The 20,810-nt window shown below is 37.4% G+C and overlaps 2 protein-coding genes across 2 annotated transcripts; one reads left to right on the plus strand and one right to left on the minus strand.

Moving 5' to 3' along the window:
* Positions 1 to 9,803: 9,803 nt before the first annotated feature.
* Positions 9,804 to 10,647, minus strand: LOC132268574 (uncharacterized). The gene has a single exon (XM_059769405.1). The coding sequence runs from the start codon at positions 10,553 to 10,555 to the stop codon at positions 9,944 to 9,946; it is 612 nt and encodes a 203-aa protein (XP_059625388.1). The 5' UTR covers positions 10,556 to 10,647; the 3' UTR covers positions 9,804 to 9,943.
* Positions 10,648 to 18,345: 7,698 nt separating this feature from the next.
* LOC132271169 (uncharacterized) lies at positions 18,346 to 20,772 on the plus strand. Its single transcript, XM_059772464.1, has 2 exons — positions 18,346 to 18,514; positions 20,191 to 20,772. The coding sequence occupies exons 1-2, from the start codon at positions 18,361 to 18,363 to the stop codon at positions 20,499 to 20,501; spliced, it is 465 nt and encodes a 154-aa protein (XP_059628447.1). The 5' UTR covers positions 18,346 to 18,360; the 3' UTR covers positions 20,502 to 20,772.
* Positions 20,773 to 20,810: the final 38 nt, after the last annotated feature.

Raw genomic sequence — 20,810 nt, forward strand, 5'->3', positions numbered from 1 at the left:
GATCGATCCTATGGTCTCATGCCATAGTTTGAGGGTTAACCCAGAATTCAGGCCGGTCAAGCAGAGGCACCGACGGTTCGCACCTGAGCGGAATCGCATAATAGCCGAGGAAGTAAATAAACTATTACAAGCAGGATTCATTCGAGAGGTACAGTACCCACAATGGCTCTCAAATGTAGTAGTCGTTCAAAAGAAGAATGGGAAATGGAGGGTATGCGTAGATTATACCAACCTTAACAAAGCTTGCCCAAAAGATAGCTTCCCTCTGCCCAAAATTGATCAAATGGTGGATGCTACGACTGGTTATGAGAGGCTCACATTCCTCGATGCATACTCCGGCTACAATCAGATTCCCATGAATCCTGAAGATGAGGAGAAAACCGCTTTCATTACAGAGACAGGCACTTACTGCTACAGAGTGATGCCCTTCGGCCTAAAGAATGCCGGAGCCACCTACCAGCGACTTGTCAATAAAATTTTTAATAATCTGCTGGGGAACACAGTTGAAGCCTATATCGATGATATGGTGGTCAAGAGTATACGGAAAGAGGACCACCCGAAGCACCTCCAGGAGGTCTTTGATACCCTCAAGAGGTACAATATGAAGCTGAACCCCACCAAGTGCTCATTCGCCGTCTCATCAGGACAGTTCCTTGGGCACGTCGTAAATAAAAGAGGAATAGAAGTAAGCCCAGCTCAGGCAAAGGCACTCATACAGAACCAGGAGCTAAAAACCCGCAGGGAAGTGCAAGTTCTAACCGGCCGAATTGCGGCTCTCAGCCGGTTCATATCCCGATTATCTGATAAGTGTAAGCCTTTCTTTGATGCTATTCGATCCAAAAGCAAAGATATGTGGGGACCTCAGCAGCAGGAAGCTCTCAACCAATTGAAAAGCTACATGACGAAACCCCCGATCCTTTCTGCTCCAACACCCGGAGACACTCTCATCCTGTACTTAGCAGTATCAGCTGTAGGAACGAGCGCAGTGTTGATCAAAGAAGAAGGCAAGTTTCAGCACCCAATCTTTTACACAAGCAAAACGATGACGGATGTCGAGACACAGTACAACAAGACGGAAAAGGTAATCCTGGCGTTAATTTATGCCAAGAGGAAACTTCGACATTACTTCGAGTCTCACAGCATAGTGGTACTTACAAATCACCCTATACGAGCTATCCTAGCTAAACCAGACCTGTCTGGTCGAATTACAAAATGGGCTATTGAACTTAGCTCTTTTGACATCACCTATGCACCAAAGGTGTCTCACAGGGGGCAGTCAGTAGCGGATTTCCTACTAGAATACGAAGATCAACCTGAGGAACCGATACTTCAAGAGCCATACTGGGAGTTACGGGTTGATGACTCTTCCAACCGGAAAAGGGCAGGGGCCGGGATTGACATCACAACACCCGAGGGTACCAAGCTGCAGCAGTCAATTTTGCTAGATTTCCCATCTACTAATAACGAGGCCGAGTATGAGGCATTGCTCGCCGGACTTCGGCTAGCTAAACAGCTACAGGTACGGTGTTTAAAAGTTTTTAGTGACTCACAGCTTGTGATCAATCAAGTGACAGGGCACTATTCTCCCAAGGAGGAACGTATGAAGTCATACAAAGATGCTGTAGAGAGTGCTACCCGGGAGTTCGATCAAATCGAGTTCCATCAGGTACCACGAGATGAAAATGCCGAAGCAGATCGATTGGCTGCAGCCGCATCATCTTCAGATGAAGAGTTGATTCGGCTTGTTCCAATCGATGTTCCAGAAGAACCCAACATTAATCCCCGGCAAGAGGTGATGGTGATCCCGGAAGTACCACGCGAGCCCTGCTGGATCGATCCAATCGAGGCCTACCTCAAGGAAGGAGTTCTCCCTAGTCAGAAAGCTGAGGCAAGGAAGCTTAGGCTTACCGCGGCCAAATACGCAATCATCAATAACCAGTTTTACCGAAGGTCATTCTCCGGTCCTTATCTCAAGTGTTTAACCCCTACTGAGGCTCTCACAATTCTAAAACAAGTTCATGAAGGAGTTTGTGGAAACCACTCGAAAGGAAGATCCCTTGCACACAAAATTCTAACCCAAGGTTATTTTTGGCCATACTTGGCTCGGAATGCCGAGGAATACTCAAGAAGATGTGACAAGTGTCAGCGCCATGGTCCAATAAAGCACCAACCTGCCGAAGGTTTGCACGCCATGGCTAATCCATGGCCGTTCGCCCAATGGGGGATTGATATAGTAGGACCATTACCCAAAACCATGGAAAAAAAGGAGCATGTACTTCTGGCTACGGATTACTTCACCAAGTGGGTGGAAGCTGAAGCCTTCTCTAGCGTCACCCACGAAGAAGTGAAGCATTTTATTTGGAGCAACATTATTTGCCGGTTTGGGGTACCAAAAGTCATCGTAATGGACAATGGTAAGAACCTCGATAACAGAAGTACAAGGAAGTTCTTTAGCGAACATGGAATCCTGCAAAAATTGGCTGCAGTTAGTCATCCACAAGGCAATGGGCAAGCTGAAATAACTAATCGCACGATATTCGGGTGCTTAAAGAAAAAATTGGAGAAATTGAAGACAAAGTGGTACGAGAATCTAGCTCAAGTGCTCTGGGCCTATCGAACCACTCCAAGACGACCCATGGGAGAAAGCCCATTTGCTATGGCATATGGATCCGAAGCTGTCATTTCTACCGAGTCCATAATCCCAACTCTTCGGACATCCTTGGTACTGGAGGGGAACAATGAGCAACAACTCGAACATAGCCTTGATCTTGTGGACGAAAGGAGAGATGCAGCAGCAATTCGTCTCGCGGCATACCAACAGCAGGTGTGTAACAGTTATAACAAACACGTCAGATTCAGGAGCTTTGTGGTAGGCGATTGGGTTTTGAAGCAGGAGACAGCTCATGTAAAGAAACTGGAACCTAATTGGACCGGACCCTACAGGGTTACCGAAGTAGTGGGGAACGGAGCATATCGTTTGGCCGAAGCTGACGGACGTCCCATTGCGCGTCCTTGGAACGCAATACACCTGAAAAGGTATTTCCATTAGTTAAGTTTGTCCATTTTGCTGCAACTTCTTCACAAATAAAGCTGCGTATGTCCACAGTCAGCCAAACTTTTCTTTATTTTGCTTCTATATTCAGTACAACTTTCCTCTATAAACAAAAAAAAAACAAAAAAAAAAAAAAAAAAAACAACAAAACATGAGTTATGGCCTGTGCTTAAACCTTTCTATCCCACATCGACAAAAAAGTATGTGCTACATTCTGTTATATATGGAAATATTCAAATAGTTAATCACGGTGTAAGGAGGGCCCACTGGTATTTAAGGCTGTCAAGCTCAATACCAGAGGCATTCCTTACACCGACCTTTTTGACAAAATTTAGTCTATGTCCCACATCGGATAGAAATAAAAAAGAAATGTGGTTCATATATGCGTGGTCCACAACATTTGGTTGCCAAGAAGGGAGTATCAGTGGAGGAGGCAGGTCTCCAAAGTCAACAAATGGAAAACGTCACAGCCACTGTTACTCGCTTTCTTGGCCTCTTATCATTTTTGGATCATCGGCCTCATGATAAGTGGTTTGAGGAAAAATATAAAACAAACCTCCCCTCAGGCTCAGCGCCGGGGAGTAGTTCATTCGCCTCGGACCTTGAGTGTCCAGTTCGGCACAACCTCCCCTCAGGCTCAGCGCCGGGGAGTAGTTCATTCGCCTCGGACCTTGAGTGTCCGGCTCGGCAAAACCTCCCCTCTGGCTCAACGCCGGGAGTGATTCATTTAAACCTCCCCTCAGGCTCAGCGCCGGGGAGTAGGTCATTCGCCTCAGACCCTAGGTGTCTGGCTCGGCAAAAATCTCGCCTCAGACCCTAGGTGTCTGGCTCGGCAAAAATCTCGCCTCGGACCCTAAGTGTTCGACTCGGCGAAAATCTCGCCTCGGACCCTAAGTGCCCGGCTCGGCAAAACCTCCCCTCCGGCTCCACGCCAGGGAATGTATAATTCGCCTCAAATCCTAAGTGTCCGAGACAGCTTCGGACCCTAAGTGTCCTATTCAGCACTAGTCCTCCACGACTCAGTGCCGAGGGATAATTCACCTCGAATCCTAAGTGTCCGAGACAGATTTGGACCCTAAGTGTCCTATTCAGCAATATTCCTCCACACTAAGTGCCGAGGAATAATTCGCCTTAGACCTCTGGTGCCCGGATCAGAACTCTTTCCTCCAGACTCCAAGTGTTTAATACCCTGTGGATGCGGATATATCATAAGTTCATCATGATCCACCCCACATCAGGAACACACGAGAAGGAAAGAGTATGTATACGTCTACTGCAGGCAAGTAAAAGGCAAGGAGGGTTCATTTAACAGTTAAATCATTATCTATATGAATCATCTTGCGATATCAACTAAACTGTTAAAAGGATCTCCTTCTTCCCACCATCCTTGCGTTTTCGCAGATAGCATAAATCCGAAGCATAAAGACAATGTTTATTGTTTAAACACATTACCAGTCAGAGAAATATGAACAGTATCAAGAGCATACAGCAAAAACAAGTCAGGTAAGCCTAAAACAAAAAATTATATTCATTATCCCAAACAGGCTGTCCATAAAAACAAAATACATGGTTCTACTTCCTCTTCGGATCGAAGGGAGTAGATTCAAAAGCATCCACTACAATAGGACTTGGGGTAGGAGGAATTGAAGCCGCAGGAGCAGACGAGCTAGGAGTACCCTTCAGGTGCGCCTTCACCATCTCGGCAAAGCGGATTTCAGCTTCCAAAGCCTCTGGCCCTTCATCGTATGGGAAGTGCACCCCCACCTGCTTGTCAAAAGCGTCCGGATCCATTGTCTTAGGGCCTGAGCCCTGATTATAACCAGACCGGAACGCTTTAGCACTAGCCAGGTGTGCCAGACAGGAGTAGCTCCCCTGCATTTGCTTCCCCGCCTTGAAGCAAGTAGTAAGAGCCTCGGTCAGGCGTTGAACTTCGGCCTGAAGAGAATCCACCTTAGCCTCAGAGGCTGACAACTGCCTCTTGTACGCATCATTGGCTTCAGAAGCTATCTTCAGATTGGTAGAGGCAGTAGTGGCTCTCTTCTCTGCATTGTCAAGATCCTTTTCCAGCTTCTTGATGGAGAGGGATTGAGCTTCAGCAGTGGCGCAGAGGGCCATGGTATGGTATAGACTCTGTTTAACAGGGGAGCAAATATAAGCATAAGTAGAAACATAAGCAAGCAAGAGTAACATAATTCTGAAGGAGCAATGCGAACCTCTATGGCCCGGACCGGGGGAGAGGGGAGTAGTTGTTCCAACCCCATTTGGCTGATGGCTTCCTTGTCCTTTGAGAGCCACATTCCTCGAGCCACCGCCAGTGCAGCTGAAGGGTCTGTAATCACAGAATCCCCTGAGTGCAGGACTGACCTGTCAGCCCTGGTGAAAGAAGGAGTCCAAGGAGCCCCAGTCTCAGCCAAAACAAAGGCCCTGACTTCATCTTCAGGTTCGGCCTCTCCAGCCTTTTTCCCTCTGCTCTTAGAAGGGACTTTGCCCTTGCCAGAGGATGAGGGGTTGAGGCGAGATTTCTTCATTGGTGGTTCCTCAACCTCCACCTCATCCTCAGTTGATCCAATAACAACCAAGGGTTGGGCATCTTCGGCTTTCTTTTTTAAAGCCTCAGCCCTCAGTATCTCCTCCTCAGTCATAGGGAAACTGTCAAAGGATGGTAGAGACAGATCCATGAGGTCTGCAGCAACAGCACTGGAGGCAATATCCTTGAGGTTTGAAGAAGTTAGCAGGTCCTCGATAGGCAGGGGGTCACTCCAGACTCGTTCCTCAAGAAAAGAAAGTCTGTTCGTTGCCGCGGAGGATGGGAATGTAGCTGAAAAAACACCAAGAAACTCATAAGTACGGCGAAACATTAAGACTTGGCAAGGAAAACAACCAGAACACTTGGTATGAAAGGAGGTTAAGTATTCTATACCTAATTTCCCGAACTTGCGCGGGATGGGGAGCGTAATTGATTGGGGCACGAACCATTTTCCTTTAACTATAACCATTCTTTCTTTCCACTTCTTTTCGGATGAAGGAAGGTTCGTGCATATCCTTTGATGAAGGGGAGAGGTAAAAAAGAAGCGACCAGGCTCGGTCCTATGCTTAGATATATTGTAAGTAAGCAGAAGGTCGGCAAGGGTCAAATCCAGAGCCTCTAATTTTCGGCGCACCAACAGTGCCGAAAGGATGCGAAAGAAATTAGGATTTACCTGAAGGGGGGCAAGATTCAGCTTATTGAAAACTAAATGATAGAAGGGATGAAGAGGGAATCGGAGGGCGTTAAGATGCCCCACCGAAAGAAGTAACTCATCCTCCTCAATTCCCTCGCCGGAGGTAAAATCGGCACCCTCGGGATATTCTGCAATTTCTACTCCCTCAGGAATATCAAATTCTTCCATTACCGAAGCAATAGAGAACTTGATGCGGCGAATAGAGATGATTGCTTTCTTCTCTTCATGAGTAAGAACATAATCAGAGCCTGAGGTGGATGTCTCAGTTGGAATAGGGGAAGTACCTAATGGATTCAACAAAGGGCGATCTGTAGAAACCCTAGGAGGGGGAGCCCTAATGCGAACGGGGGAAGATGAAGGTGTGGATTCAGAATCCCCAAGGTCTATACGTTCGGGAGTAGATGAAGTACTCATAATGAAAGATTGAAGAGAAAGATGCGAGACTAACCTGACAAAGCGATGGAATGAAGAACGCAGAAGTGCAGCAAGGGCAAATGTAACTCTTGCAAAATCTTGTATGACGGAGTAATAATGAAAGACCTCGAACCGTTTCTGAAGCAAAGTAAAAAACCGGTTTCAATTCCCTCTTTAATAGGAGCCGTCGCTCAATTAAAAACGAAATTTGGGGCAAAGTGTGGAGGGAAAAAAAACCCCCTCCAATAAAAAGCGCACACGTCATCACTACCCATATCTACATTCCAAGGACATATAAGGCCCATCATGCTCAAGCCCAAATTGAGGGTATTTACAGCCCAAGACCATTGTTATTTGTCCTCCAACCTCCATCAAGGCCGAATCAAGAAGTCATCAGCCCAGCTTATTAATATTTAACATCCGGCCTGCTACTCAAGCCCAGCCGGATCAAAATATGTTCAGCCCAGTTATTCAAGAGTACACAAGTCCTACCAGTTGAAGGATTTACTGTAGAAAGAAAACTCTGAGATAGGAAGTTCTGTACAAGGTAAGTTCTATGTATGGAAAATTCGACAATGGAAAGAACTCTATTAGAAAAAAATGTTTATATAGAAAGAATTGGAGGGCAAGCAACGCGAGTCCTACCATAATTTTGCAATCTTTTGTATATAAATAGAGGCTAAGACCTCCAATAGAGCGATCAAGCAATTCTACGCTTCTCTATATACTGTTCTTGTTTATTTTCATTATTTGTTGAGTGAGTTGTTTTATTTTTCTCAATCATTATTGGTTGAGCGAAATTTTGCACCTACACCCCTAATTTCAGCATTTTGCCAATATCAACATCCAACAGCTCACTTATCGCTGTGCGCGCGCGTGTTTAGCAAAGAAAATATATGAACTAATGCCCAGGAAAAAGAGGCACAATATGGTAGAAAAATCTGTCAAAAACGATCTTCCAACAAATAGATGGGTCTGGCTAAAGAGCACAAGATCCAGAAATGAAAATCATCGTTTACAAATTGTGTGCACACAACTCACAACCAAGATAAAATATTCTAATAAATCACTACCCATTCAGGGACATTTTTTTCAGCTGGCTGTTGACTTTTTTTTTTTTTTTTTTTTTACCCTATGAATTAAATAAATAATAATCAAGAAATGTTACCAAAATAGCATTCCTAGTTCTTGCATAATGATTTGGTAATCCACCCTCTCATCTGTGCCCAGAGAACCCAATAATCGAAACAATTGTCAAAGATAAAGATAGCATTGAGATTACTGATGGAAGCAGACATTCCCAAATCTCTCCATAGAATTGAAGCAGACATATATATATATATATATATATATATATATATATATAGTGAGAGAGAGAGAGAGACGAATTGGGTTTAGGGGTGGGCTCCTTAAATGCACAATTAGTGAGGGCTTTTATGCACAAATGGTGAGGGGCAAAATGAGAAACAAAAGGGTGAAATGGGGTTTTCAATTTTACTTTTTGTAAAAAGTGGTCAGAGGGACCGATTATGCACCTTTTTTGAATTCTGTAAACTTGCATGCACATTTTTAAACAGTAGGAACCAATTTTACACAAAGTCTATATATCATAGAGATTTTTTACACTTAACCCTAAATTAAATGATGGCACTTCAAATCAAGATAAAAGTAGACTATTGTCCTTGACTTATGAATTGACTTGTTTTAGTTATGAATTTATTATTTTAACCTTTTTAAAGCATTTTAATAAACAAAATTAATCTTGACTCAACAACTTTATTTCGACAATTATGATCATTGACATTGGGGAGATACTGCATCCACTCTTTTTCTTACTCAAGTTATGTGATGTTTATTTGTCAATAATCGCTCATAAGTCCTAAACTATTCATAATAAGTGAACAATAATTAAAGATTTTTTTTTTTTTTTTTTTCCTAAAAAAAGGTACTGTAATAACTAAAGAAACTAGGGGAAAAAAATAATAATAACTAAAGATTTTGAACTAAATAGTGTTTTTTTTTTTTTTTTTTAATATATTACATCTTGGTAATAAATTCATACGTCTAAACTTTAGAACAAACTTTTAGTATTACTATAATTATATATATTATATACTACAAGTATTAGAACCTACTCACAAAAATATTCATTGCCTTTTTTCTTTTCTTTTTTTTTTTTTTTGGTATAGGAAACGTGTATTCCTTGAGTTGTGAAATGTTAATTGTAATTTGTATCGTGCAAAGATGGAAAGTGTAGAATGTAGCACCCTGCATGAATCCTTAAATTACTATACCATTCACAACAAACTTTCATGACAATAAAGTCCATTATCAAATGTTAGATTCACCTGTATCAGAAAATAAAAAAGGGAGATGGTTCAAATCTTTTAGAATTATTTTGTAAAGGAGAACAATCCCTCTCATATCTGTGCTTGTATTAGTCAACCTCCACTTTTAGTTGGTGAAAGTGTTGGAAAGAAATTGTACCATTAAAGAGAAGTTTGAAAGAGATTAGAGAAGAAAACAAAATCTACTAAGCCCTTTCAATACCAAACCATTAATAGAATAGACGTGATTATGACATCCATTCTCAACGGAGGTGTGTGTGTCAATCACTTTAATTTCTTTAAAAAAAAAATTCATTATTGGTGGGTGGTAGTGTTGTAATCTGGACACATCTACCTCTTTATAAAAAAACTCTTAATTTGTTGAGAAGTCGACAACCGACTGAGAGAGATAATAGATGGAGAAATTCTAAACTTGTCGAAAGCTGAGGACGACAATGGATGAAGAAACTAAAGTGTGGTCTGTTACGATGGGCCTCACACTCGTATCTCAAAATCGGTTATGGGGAATTGAATATCTCACAAGTCAGGTCATGAGAATTGGCAAGGGCAAGTTGATTATGGAAATATGCAAGGACAAGTGTGCTGCGGTTCTTCTCCAAACATTTATAAATTTTTATTTAACAATTTAAAAAACATTTCACATTATTTGCTTCACATCACTATTTCTGCAATTATTTGCCATGTTTAATTTCACACACAACTTAATTCAAACAAATATGACAATCTGATGTATAATCATCGGATGTAGACTTCATATGCTTGGTAAAAAAAAAAAGAAAAGAGTATTGGAGAGGATCTAGGTCCATACCCACCCAACAATTGTCGGCTTGGATCAATTTAGAATTAAATGGGACCCTATGATTGACCATCTAGATTTCTCCACGTGTATACACACACATCCGATGATGTCATCGCCGACCCCACGACTCTGACCTCATACCAGACCCCAACCGCTTCCCAACCTGTCTCATCTCCGGTTCAGCCAACTCGGTTCTCCTCAAATAATTCGCCGCCCGGTTTGCTTGAAACCGGGTTCGAAAAACTTCCTTTAGACTCGTCCAAAACCCGGTTCTGTTCCCTCTACCATTCTTCGACCCAACCCTCCCCATACACGAAACTCTCGGAGAACCCGGTTCGGCCACCTGAACAACCGGTTTTCCATTCGGCTCAGACCGGGTTCGAAACAGCCGGACATTTTCCGGCCTCCGGAACTTCCCGCAGGCGAAGCAAGAATTGGGGAGTCTGATGATGGACGGTTTGGATTCAAGAGTCGGAGATGGCCTTTGAGAAGATGAATTGGTAGTGAGGTTGAGAGTGGCCTTTGTTGAGCCCTTGCGTTCGATGAAGGCATTGCGATTGAGCCAATCGAGTTCGTGTTCTTTGGGGATCCAGAAAGACTCCGGCGGGAGATCATGATCTGGAGGAGGATCGACATCAGCTTCTTCATTTGACTGTGAGAAGCTTTGGCAGCTGTCGCCGTCGGCGGAAACTGTGTTCGTCAGATCGGATTGTGGTGGCATTAGGTAGAGAGAGAGAGTTTTTTTTAGAGAGAGAAAATGTGGAACAGTTGAAGCAGGATGGAGATTTCAGATTTGGAGGGAAGTGTACGTGATGACTGGGGATGAGGACATGCGTATGACACACAATGACAAAAACACGCTGTCCCTAATTCAAATCACAAGACATATCACGTTTGTACCAAATATATATATATAGATATATGTATATTAAAATTAAATTTTCGATTTGGATTAGTTTGTGATTAAAATATTCAGAAACGCCTTAATTTTTAATTTTTCATCGCCAAATGTAACAGTTTTATTCAGGTTTATGGTTACATTGATGGGGACCACATAGTTTCAAATTATTTAATAATTTTTCTTCTTATGAACTATATGATTTATTTTTAGATAATAATATTTTATTCTCATGCTACAAAAAATGAAAAATATATTTTTCTTAGTTGATAGTTCATGTGAAATGTGAGATTTAAGTTACATTATCCTTTTATATGGAGTGTTGTTCGCACAAATTGGCACTATTAATTCTCGAATTTAATTTGTGAATCCTAATTTATAATTATTTCTTAAATAATAAATAATCACATATACCATATATTATAAACAAACAATGAATCAAAATATATCTAATACGGAATACAAACTATTAAAGTTCCTAACTACGAAAATCCTAAACCTTAAGAAATGTTAACAAATCCTTGTTATACTGTCGTCCCCTTCATTTTTTGAAAGAATTAAGTCTATGTGTATATATATGTATGTATTTGTGCATAAATTATACATGCACTTGTTAATTTTACTTTATTAGTCAAGATGCTTACAAATTTAAAATTCCTTAAAGTAATCTTAATGTATAAAAATTGAACAATATTTCTTTAAGAATCTAAAAATAGATGAATGGATTTCTTAGCTTATATTCTTTTACAATTAAAAATCTAGGACAAGTTTTTGTATGTAAATTATAAATAATATTCTATATCTCCTATGGAATCTCGTGCATGGAAGAAATAGTAATTACTTTGTAGTTCAAATATATTTTCTCATACCTATGAAATTAAATTATTATTAATCCACCAAGTAATGCCATGTAGCACACACATATTGAAAGTTATTTATTTATTTATTTTTAGAGCACGTGTGTCGGTCCTATAACATACGCATTATTCAAATCAGTAATACGATTCGAAAGCGAGACCTTAAGAATTTACCTTTGGCATGTCGCTATGCTCTTGAGAGAAATTTTTTTAAACGTGTATATATTATATCATCATATAAGTAATAATATAGAATTATACAAGTGCTTTGGAGGCACCTTTTATCAAATTTTAGATTTTGCATTTTTTCTTCTTCGTGGTCTCTATTACTTATGGTTTGACTCAATTTTAGAGAACATTTTTTTTAAGAATATTCTGATAATTGTAATTTTTTTATTTCAAGAATACTTGAAAACAGTTAAGAGAACTCCTAATTATTGGTCTAACTAAACTCTTGTTTAGATAGTATATCTGACATTTTGAATGGGTAAAAAAGTAAAATCCAGCTCTCTCACTTTGATTTCTCTTTCTGCTGGGGGATGGGATCTCATAATTGTATTAAAAATGAGCAATCAAAAACCATGAGTAACAAAGTACATAATGGCCCTCAGGCCTAGTGGTTGAGCTCATGAAGTATGTTTGAGTTTGCAAGTCAAGAATGTAATGAATGTGCCCTCATCACCATTGGATCATGCATGTAACTATGATTTGTTACATGATCCAACGGTGATGAGGACGTGAGCTCATGAGGAGGTTTTCACTTTAACACTGGTGTAATAAGATGAACTGGAAGGGTCTGTTTAGAATGGTATGTGCGTGCAACGTACTAAAATAACATCATTTTAGTACACAATACGAAAAATAAAGTACGTGTAAAGTCCCAATAGGTGATTCACATTGGACTATATGTTTGTGCCCTTGCACCAAAGTCCCAATAGGTGATTCACATTGGACTATATGTTTGTGCCCTTGCACCAAAATGACGTTGTTTAGTGTCATTTTGGTCACCGGAGGGAAGGAAAATAATCCCCTCATTCTCATGTGTTGAGAGATTTTATTTCCGTTCCATGCATTAAAATAGTATCATTTTGGTGCATGAGTACTACGAAGATTAACTTAAAACTCCGTTTGAATGCACCAAAATTACATTATTCTGGTGCATCAAACGAACATAACCATTTCCCGCACAGGATGGGATACGAATCGAACAATAAAAATGGCTTAATGGCCTAACCAGGCCTGCTGAGTCATTTGGACGCTTGGTGGGCATTTCATTAAGAACGAAGAGCATATTATATCTTTGTAATATCAATATCTATCAAACTAAAAAATGTAGCAGTATAAATATCACAATCTAAATAGAAATAATAAAATATATCGTAGATGCCTCAACCGGATAATGAAGTCTACATGACATTTCTAGCAAATAAGTTTTTTTTAAAAAAAATAATATACTGTGAGTAAAGAAAATAATGCAAAAATTATATCATGGTGTAGTCAACATTAAAGTGATCTCACTATTTAAATATATAAAAACAGCTCAAAATATAATAAAATGAAATTATATGAGACTAATAAAGTTAATAGTGTTGGGAAACGTGCAATATTTAAAAACTTTTCGAGGGATTTTAATTTATAGATCTTGATTCATCACATAGAGACAAATTTTATGTAAAAATAAAATATGATGTATCATTCAATTAAAAGATTGAATACTTATATTAAGGTTTGAGTAAACGTTAGATCTCTCCTTTAAAGTGAATGTTCTTACTTATTGTAAATCCCTTTTGCTAGATACCTTTTACACGGATCTCCGTCTTCTTGGTAATGGTCTTGCCTTTAGGAATCACTCGTAAGCTTCCATGAATGACCTTGGAAAACTAGGCTTGTGGGAGCCTCCATTAGATGAGAACACTAACCCTAATTTTCTAGAGAGAGAAAATTTATTTCTTTTTCCTTCTTTCCAAAAATCACCTCCAAAATATACATGGGCTATGATTCATATGTCTCAAATCTAATATGATTCCAATATCAAGTTGGGCTATGAGTGAGAATCCATTGGGCCTATTATTTTATTGGCTATAATGAATTAATAATTGGCCCGGTTCATGGACCCAATTCAATTAATTCATAAATTAATTTCTACTCCACTAAAAGAAATTAATTGAACTCCAATTAAATAATAAATAACATCTAAGTCAATATTGCACTTTGACCCCTCTATTCTTAATTAGTTATCGGATAAATAAAGCCATCAATCCGACTACTTAATTAATATATTTATTTTGGTACCATTGATTATTTCTGGCTCGATCATAATAAAATATTTGTTTGACAAAAATAATAATTTAAATAAATAAATATATAATAAATTATTTTGTCTAAAAACACACGAAGCCATTCGAATTTACTTTGTGATCAACCATAATCAATACAAAATAAATACAAGTAATAATGATGCAAATATTGAAAATATAACCCTCTAACTATTAATTACATAACTACTCAAAGTGCCGGTCTAAGGATCCCGAAAAATCCGCCGAACAAATCAAAGTAATTATTAATTAATAAAAGAGTCTATAATTTTCTCATGCTTAAGAGTCAAATGCCATGACGGTGATAAGGAACAATTGCATACGACGGCTCTCGCAATATATCTCAACCTAACGCGGATCCAGTTCAAATTTTAATTAATTATGAGTCCATCCATAATTACCGACTATGAACCATTTATGATTATTATTTATATATCATGCATTGATTGCCATTACATACATATATATAAATATTTCTTGTAATCAAATGGACACTATCAATTCTATAATGAATCGAAATATAATACATTGAATTCTCCAATTGTATAAAATATAAATATTTCAGAAACGTCAGGAACATATGTCACTTTAATTCAAACAGGAATTTGCTATGCTGGGGCATATAAATCCCAACAGATAGTGTATCACCAAAGGCAATAGTCGAGTAGTACTTTCTCGCCTTTCAAAGTCGAAAGTCGAAGGTTCAAATTCTTCCGTAAGGGCATGTGGGTGTATGAGTGTATTTCTTATCAAAATAATAATAATAATAAATAATTAAATTAAATTAAATTAAACAAAGAAGAAAAAGTTAATTGTGTAATTTGATCAAAAGAAAAAAAATTGTATAAAACCTTGACTCATTCGCTTAATCCATGTGAATAAATTTTTTTTATGAAATTTTAATCGTATAATTCTTATTCAATTCTCTTTATTTGTGCCTCAAAATTCTACATGAGGATGATAAAAAGATAGATATGGTCCCACCTTAAATCCCTCAAATTTCACGGTAGCATTACTCATTATAAAAATACCTTACCTCCACACTAGAAGAAATTTTTGATACTCATACACACATATTTTCACATAAGCTCGAATTCCTGACAGTCCTTTATAAAGTAGGGGCCTGATATTGGTAGGGCATTAACACTAGGGATGACAAAGTGTGACACAACTCACCAACACGAGTTGAACACAATATGAGTTAAACGAGTTTGAATTGACCTTAAATGGGTTCGAGTTGTAAACGGATTAACAAGATAAATTCATTTAGTTAATCATGTCATGTTTGGGTCGAGGGATTCACCCCGTCTATACCTGTTTAACTATACGTGTCATAATCAAATTTCTATTTAAGTTTCAAAACAATTATCTAAATTTTGTCTTATGATTTATTCTTTTGTAGATTAGAGATTATTTAGTAATTTGATTGGATTGAAACATATATTTTTTTACTATTTATTGTTTGATTGAGTATTATTAATAATTTAAATAATATAATATTTTTAGTAAATAGGTCATTAAACGTGTAACTCGTTTAATAAACAGATCTGGTTAGTATTGAAAGGTCCTGACACAATTATTAAATAGGTCGTATTCGAATTAAGCTATTTAATATACTCTAATCGGACACGACACGACACGACACGACACGGCACGGCACGATTATGACCCGCAATCACAAATTGTCACCCCTAATCGACACTGAATCTGAATCCAATGGGCAACCAGGTAAACATTCATCAACAATATAATTAATGCTGACCAGTGACCAAACTACCAAATTACTATTTATGGATCAAATTAATGGCCAGCACAACCTAGCCAACTAAAGCGAAAGAAGAATGTCGGTTTTGTGGTCCAGATAAAAAGGTGGCCATACAACGATACACCATAGTTGAATGGCGAAACCATGTCCCAAGATTTGGATCAATGATTAATTTAGTAACCCATACGAAGATCACTTTTATTGTCAAAATTCTACATATGGAATATTTGTTTTAATATAAAGTATTACTTAATATTATCTACATGAATATATTAAATATAAAAAAACATCCTAGGTTTTTCTTTCCAATAAAGAGCAATACTTAATATTATCTATATTAATATATTAAACATAAAAATCATCCTATGTTTTTCTTTTTGATAAAGAGCAATGATACGGGGAAAAGAACATCTTATGTTTTTTTTTTTTTTTGTCTTACGAGGTAATGATAAGTTAAAAATGCCTTTCGATGGAGCAAGAGGGACCCAAACTTCAGCATCACTCGTTGCAAATGACATCTCTATTCTATAATTTGATAAAAAGTAATGATACGGTAAAAAGAACATCCTATGTTTTTTTTTTTTTTCCTTAAGGAGTAATGATATAGATAAAAATGTCTTCCGCTGAAGCAAGAGAGATCCAAATTTCAATAATTTGACCAATCACAACCTAATATACAAGTAAATGTGTTAACTTTATTCAATTTTTTGTTTGTGTGTCAGACTGTGATTGGATAGGGCCGTATAAAATTTCCCGTAGTTCAATAAAGAGCATCTCCAATTTGATAAATGTCCATTTTTTTCCTTATTTATTTATTTATTTAAAAGCTTTTTTCTGTGATCATATTCTATAAAGCCACTTTCCCGGGAAAGACAATTCAATCAGCTCAAGTAACTTTCTTCGTATATGCAAAATTGAAAAGCATAGCAATTCAACTTTCTTCGTATATGCAAAATTGAAAAGCATAGCAATTCAAGCAGACTATGTTCGTACTTATCTCATCCAAAAGTAACCATACCCTTCTTTAAAGAAGTCTTCAATTTCAGCTAACACAAACAAACTCAAATTCTTCTTCATCAACATCTCACTTTCTGTCAAAGCACAAACTCATCCATTTCTGGTTCGGCAGTGCTGCAAGTAACTATGGGTTTTTTTTTTTTTTTTGCACGACTCTAATAAATAGTATCGAACAAGAATTTTTGTCAGCTTTTAATAAATAAATAACAAAAACCTTTATTTTTTGTTTATGGTTTTGAAAATCACACCAACTCCAAAATTTGGCTTCCACGTTAGGAAATGAAAACTTGTAACGTAATTTCACCATAAATAACTAGATTAATGTAAGGCTAAAAATTAAAGTTAAAAATAATTTAGATTGGCCTTGTTAAATTGTTTGAAGAAGTTGACAGATCGAATTAATTAATGGGTAGGACAACCTGTACCTAAAGCTAAAGAGAAATGTTGAAATTAAGGTGGGCAAAACAATGTCTTATGATTCCGGATCTATGATGATTAATTTTTAGCCCTCTGATTAACTTTTTATAACCGATAAGATCGATCACTTTAAAGTTAAAAGTGGGCAAAGTTTATGTTTTCTGCTTTTATTAAAGATTCAGTGGTAAGTGGGGCAAAAAAAAAAAAAAAAAAAAAAAAAACCAGATATACATGTACAATTATTATATTATATATAATAAAAAAGGTAACCTTTCGAAATATATATATAGGCATTAGTAGCTGCTTAGTTTTTTTTTTTTTTTTTTTTTAGTTTGGTACTCACGTACACATGCTTTCACCGTATCTTCAATATCTTACCTCTCTTTAAAAAATAGAAGTATAATACCGCTAGGTCACTGGCTTGTTGGTCTAATGCTTAGTTTGTTAAGTGTCCAAATTGTATATTGAAGTCCATGTAAATATATATATATTTGAAAATTCCCCTAAACTTTCATTTTTGCACATAACTCGGTCCCGCCCCTTTATAACACCGTAAAACATTTTTAGACTTAAAATTTTTATAATACCCTTCTTTTTTCTTTTTCTTTTTTCAAAATGATCTTAGATAATTTTTAGAATGACCAATAATGTAAATGAGTTATTCATATTTTGTATTATATATAAAAAATATATATATAATTTTTAAAATTTTATTGTTCAGGGTTCTTTTGTCATTTCTCAACCAACGGTCATTTTATTTTGGAAGAATATTATTCCAAACCTTGAATGTGGAAGGAACTTTTTTTGTTTTGTTTTGTTTTTTTTTTTTTTTTTTTTCATTTTATTTTGGAAGAATATTATTCCAAACCTTGAATGTAAAAGAATTTTTATTTTTATTTTTATTTTTGATCACCTAAACTTTTTTTTTGTTTTCGTTTTTTTGAATGTGGAAATATTATATATAAAGGTAAATTAAAAAAAAAAAAAAAAAAATCCTCAGCTTTCGCCATTTTGCAGAAAATTCACCTAAACTTATATTTTTGCACATAACCCTTTATGACACTGTTAAAATAGTGACAAAAAAATGTGGCATTTTTAAACCTAAAATCTCTATAATACCTTTCTTTATTGATCAAAATGACCTTGGATTATTTTTCAAATAATTGAGGGACTTAATTGGAGTATATGCCAAACCTTGAAAGTGGAAGGAACTTTTTATTTTGTTTCCTTTTGCAGTTAACCCTCCACTATAAAAAGATGATAAGTGAAGATAAGAAGGTATTGGGATGGGATTATCAGGAAGGAAGCAAAATGGGAATCAAGGCAATGATGCTGTTCTTCATCTTCTTCCTCCACTTTTCCAGTCTTGCATCATTTTTTGCTCTAGGCAACACCTTGCCTTCAGGACCAGGTAGATTTCCTACTTCATTTTCTCAATCTTCACACACACACATATATATTTATATTTATATATTTTCATTTTTCTTTTCCTGTAATAGGGTATTTTAGCTCTTTCTCTGTCAGAAGTGTTGAGTTGCTCAGGGCTGGCTGCTGGCACATAATTCATAGAAGATAGATAATATATGTATATATGTACAGCTGTAGTATCATCCCTCAAGTGTAATTTACACAAGAAACTTGCACACACACATAAGCAAATTTTAAGTCCAACAAACATGCAACACAACATTGTTTCGTGGGAAACTAATCCAGATTACACAATCTTGTATTCAAATGTCCTTGTAGAGTTTTGGGGAAAAGTTGTCCCTGCCATTTCTTGTTCATACCTTGTAGAGTTTTGGGGAAAAGTTGTCCCTACCATTTCTTGTTCATACCATAGACAAAAAAAATATGCGCCATGGTACTTGAAATTTTAGAATTTGGTACTTTACTTTCAAAGGAGAGAAAGTGCACCCTAGGGAATTTCCCTTATGTGGAGGGATCAGAACAACTTCGTAGGTATATCTTCCATTGTCGAAATCAAAAGAATCCGATTCGAGCTTGTTTCCACACAAAAAGGACAAAAAAAAGATCGTTGAAATTGATAAAAATCTTCCGATCCAAAGTGCATCACCAAAATATTCATTGTTGAATGATTCTTTGATAACAAGAAATCACAAAAAAAGAAACGTCTAAAGACCATGGTTCGCCGGATCGGCTAATACACGACGTATCGACCTGTTTATAACCCTTTTTCAGGGTCTGATACTGTTATATACCTCCATGATCGAACTGGCTGGTTCAACCGATTTACACCGATATTCGTCTGAATCTGTTACACCATGATCGTAAACGATATCGCGACTGTGAACCATACTCTAAACCTAATGAGATTCCAGAATAAGGAAAAGTATACATTTACTCTCTTTTGTCGATAACCGAGAGTCCGGGGCTTTGCCATCCATGGGACCCGTGCAAGGTGCCTCTCCAAACAGATCCGGCCGATGTGGTCCCTAAAGAATTATTTGCACTTAGGAGAAATCGATAATAAGACTTTATACTTTATGAGGCACCAAACTCAAAGGAAAAGTCCGTTTCTATTACCTTTAACTTTGAATTCAATTCCCTCTTTGAAATTTTGGTTACGCCGAGGAATCAAGCAAACAACATCTTACTTTAATTCTAGGGTAGAAATGAGGGGGAAAAAAAAAATTGTTATCCAAGTTGTATAAGGTGGCCAACTTTTACAAATTAAAAGTAAAACATGACCTGGAATCAGGAAAATGAGAAGGTTAAATGACATAAATATTCCCCATTGCTGTCTCCTATTTTCTATTCTTCTTTTTTCATGGTAACCAAACAAGAAAGCATGATTTTCTTTGCATTATTCATTCCTTTCCCTTACTAAATCAGCTATCCAAACAAAGCACAAGAGAATCATTCTTCTTAAGGAATCCCCATATCAGAAAAGTCTTTCCATTTTCTGTATGAAAATTTTGGACAATGCAAGAGTCTTGAGAGTGCATATTTTTGTTTCATGCCCTATTAATTTGCAAATTCTTGGTGATTTTCTTGTTTCATCCCAAACCTAAATTAGTTGCCTGTATATTTATATCTATTGTGTGTAATATATACACAAACATACAGTTCGTTTGCAGGAGAACATGGAAGGTAAAGGAATGGATGAACATGGTAGCTCTACAAATGGGGGTGGAAATGGCATAGCCCACCACAGCAAATTTGCCCGTGGTGCCGGTGGCCGAGCTGCAGGCACCGCAGGTGAGGAAGCAAATGGTGGTACTAGCACACAAGGAGGCACAGCTGTCATTCCCATATATGCAGCCGGTGCTGCAAGTGGCCACCGCACCCACCATGGCGCGGCCAGCTCCAGCCGAAGCTGCCTCGGACTTCCTACCTTGGGTGCAGCCATCTTGGCATCTGTTATTGTACATACTTAAGCAAGCATGTAACAACAGTGTCTAATTGCTTCAGTATGTACAGTATTGTTAGCTTTTGTTATACTATTGTTAGCTTTTGTCTCTAAGTACTTGGTTGATGGGGGGCTTTTCTCTGAATCTGTTTGGTTTTGTATTTTCTGAACATGGTATTTGTAATTTTGTATTAGGCCATAGAATGGTTGAAGCATGTTTTAGTGTTGCAACTGGCTTGTGCAGCTTATTGCTGCGTGTTAAAAGATTCCGTTTGTTTTGATATAAAATATTTTTTATATTTTTGGTGTTTGGTTGTCAGCAAAATATTTATAAAAA

Source organism: Cornus florida, unplaced genomic scaffold, assembly GCF_030987335.1.
Source record: "Cornus florida cultivar Cherokee Brave unplaced genomic scaffold, ASM3098733v1 CherokeeBrave_3.0.0_Hap2_Chr08, whole genome shotgun sequence".
NCBI lineage: Eukaryota > Viridiplantae > Streptophyta > Magnoliopsida > Cornales > Cornaceae > Cornus > Cornus florida.

Excerpts from the sequence above, each read along its gene's own strand:
- LOC132268574 (XM_059769405.1), bottom strand. The coding sequence starts at position 10,555 with ATGCCACCACAATCCGATCTGACGAACACAGTTTCCGCCGACGGCGAC.
- LOC132271169 (XM_059772464.1), top strand. The coding sequence starts at position 18,361 with ATGATAAGTGAAGATAAGAAGGTATTGGGATGGGATTATCAGGAAGGA. Across the intron at positions 18,515-20,190 it reads CACCTTGCCTTCAGGACCAG|TTCGTTTGCAGGAGAACATG; the intron begins GTAGATTTCCTA and ends ACAAACATACAG.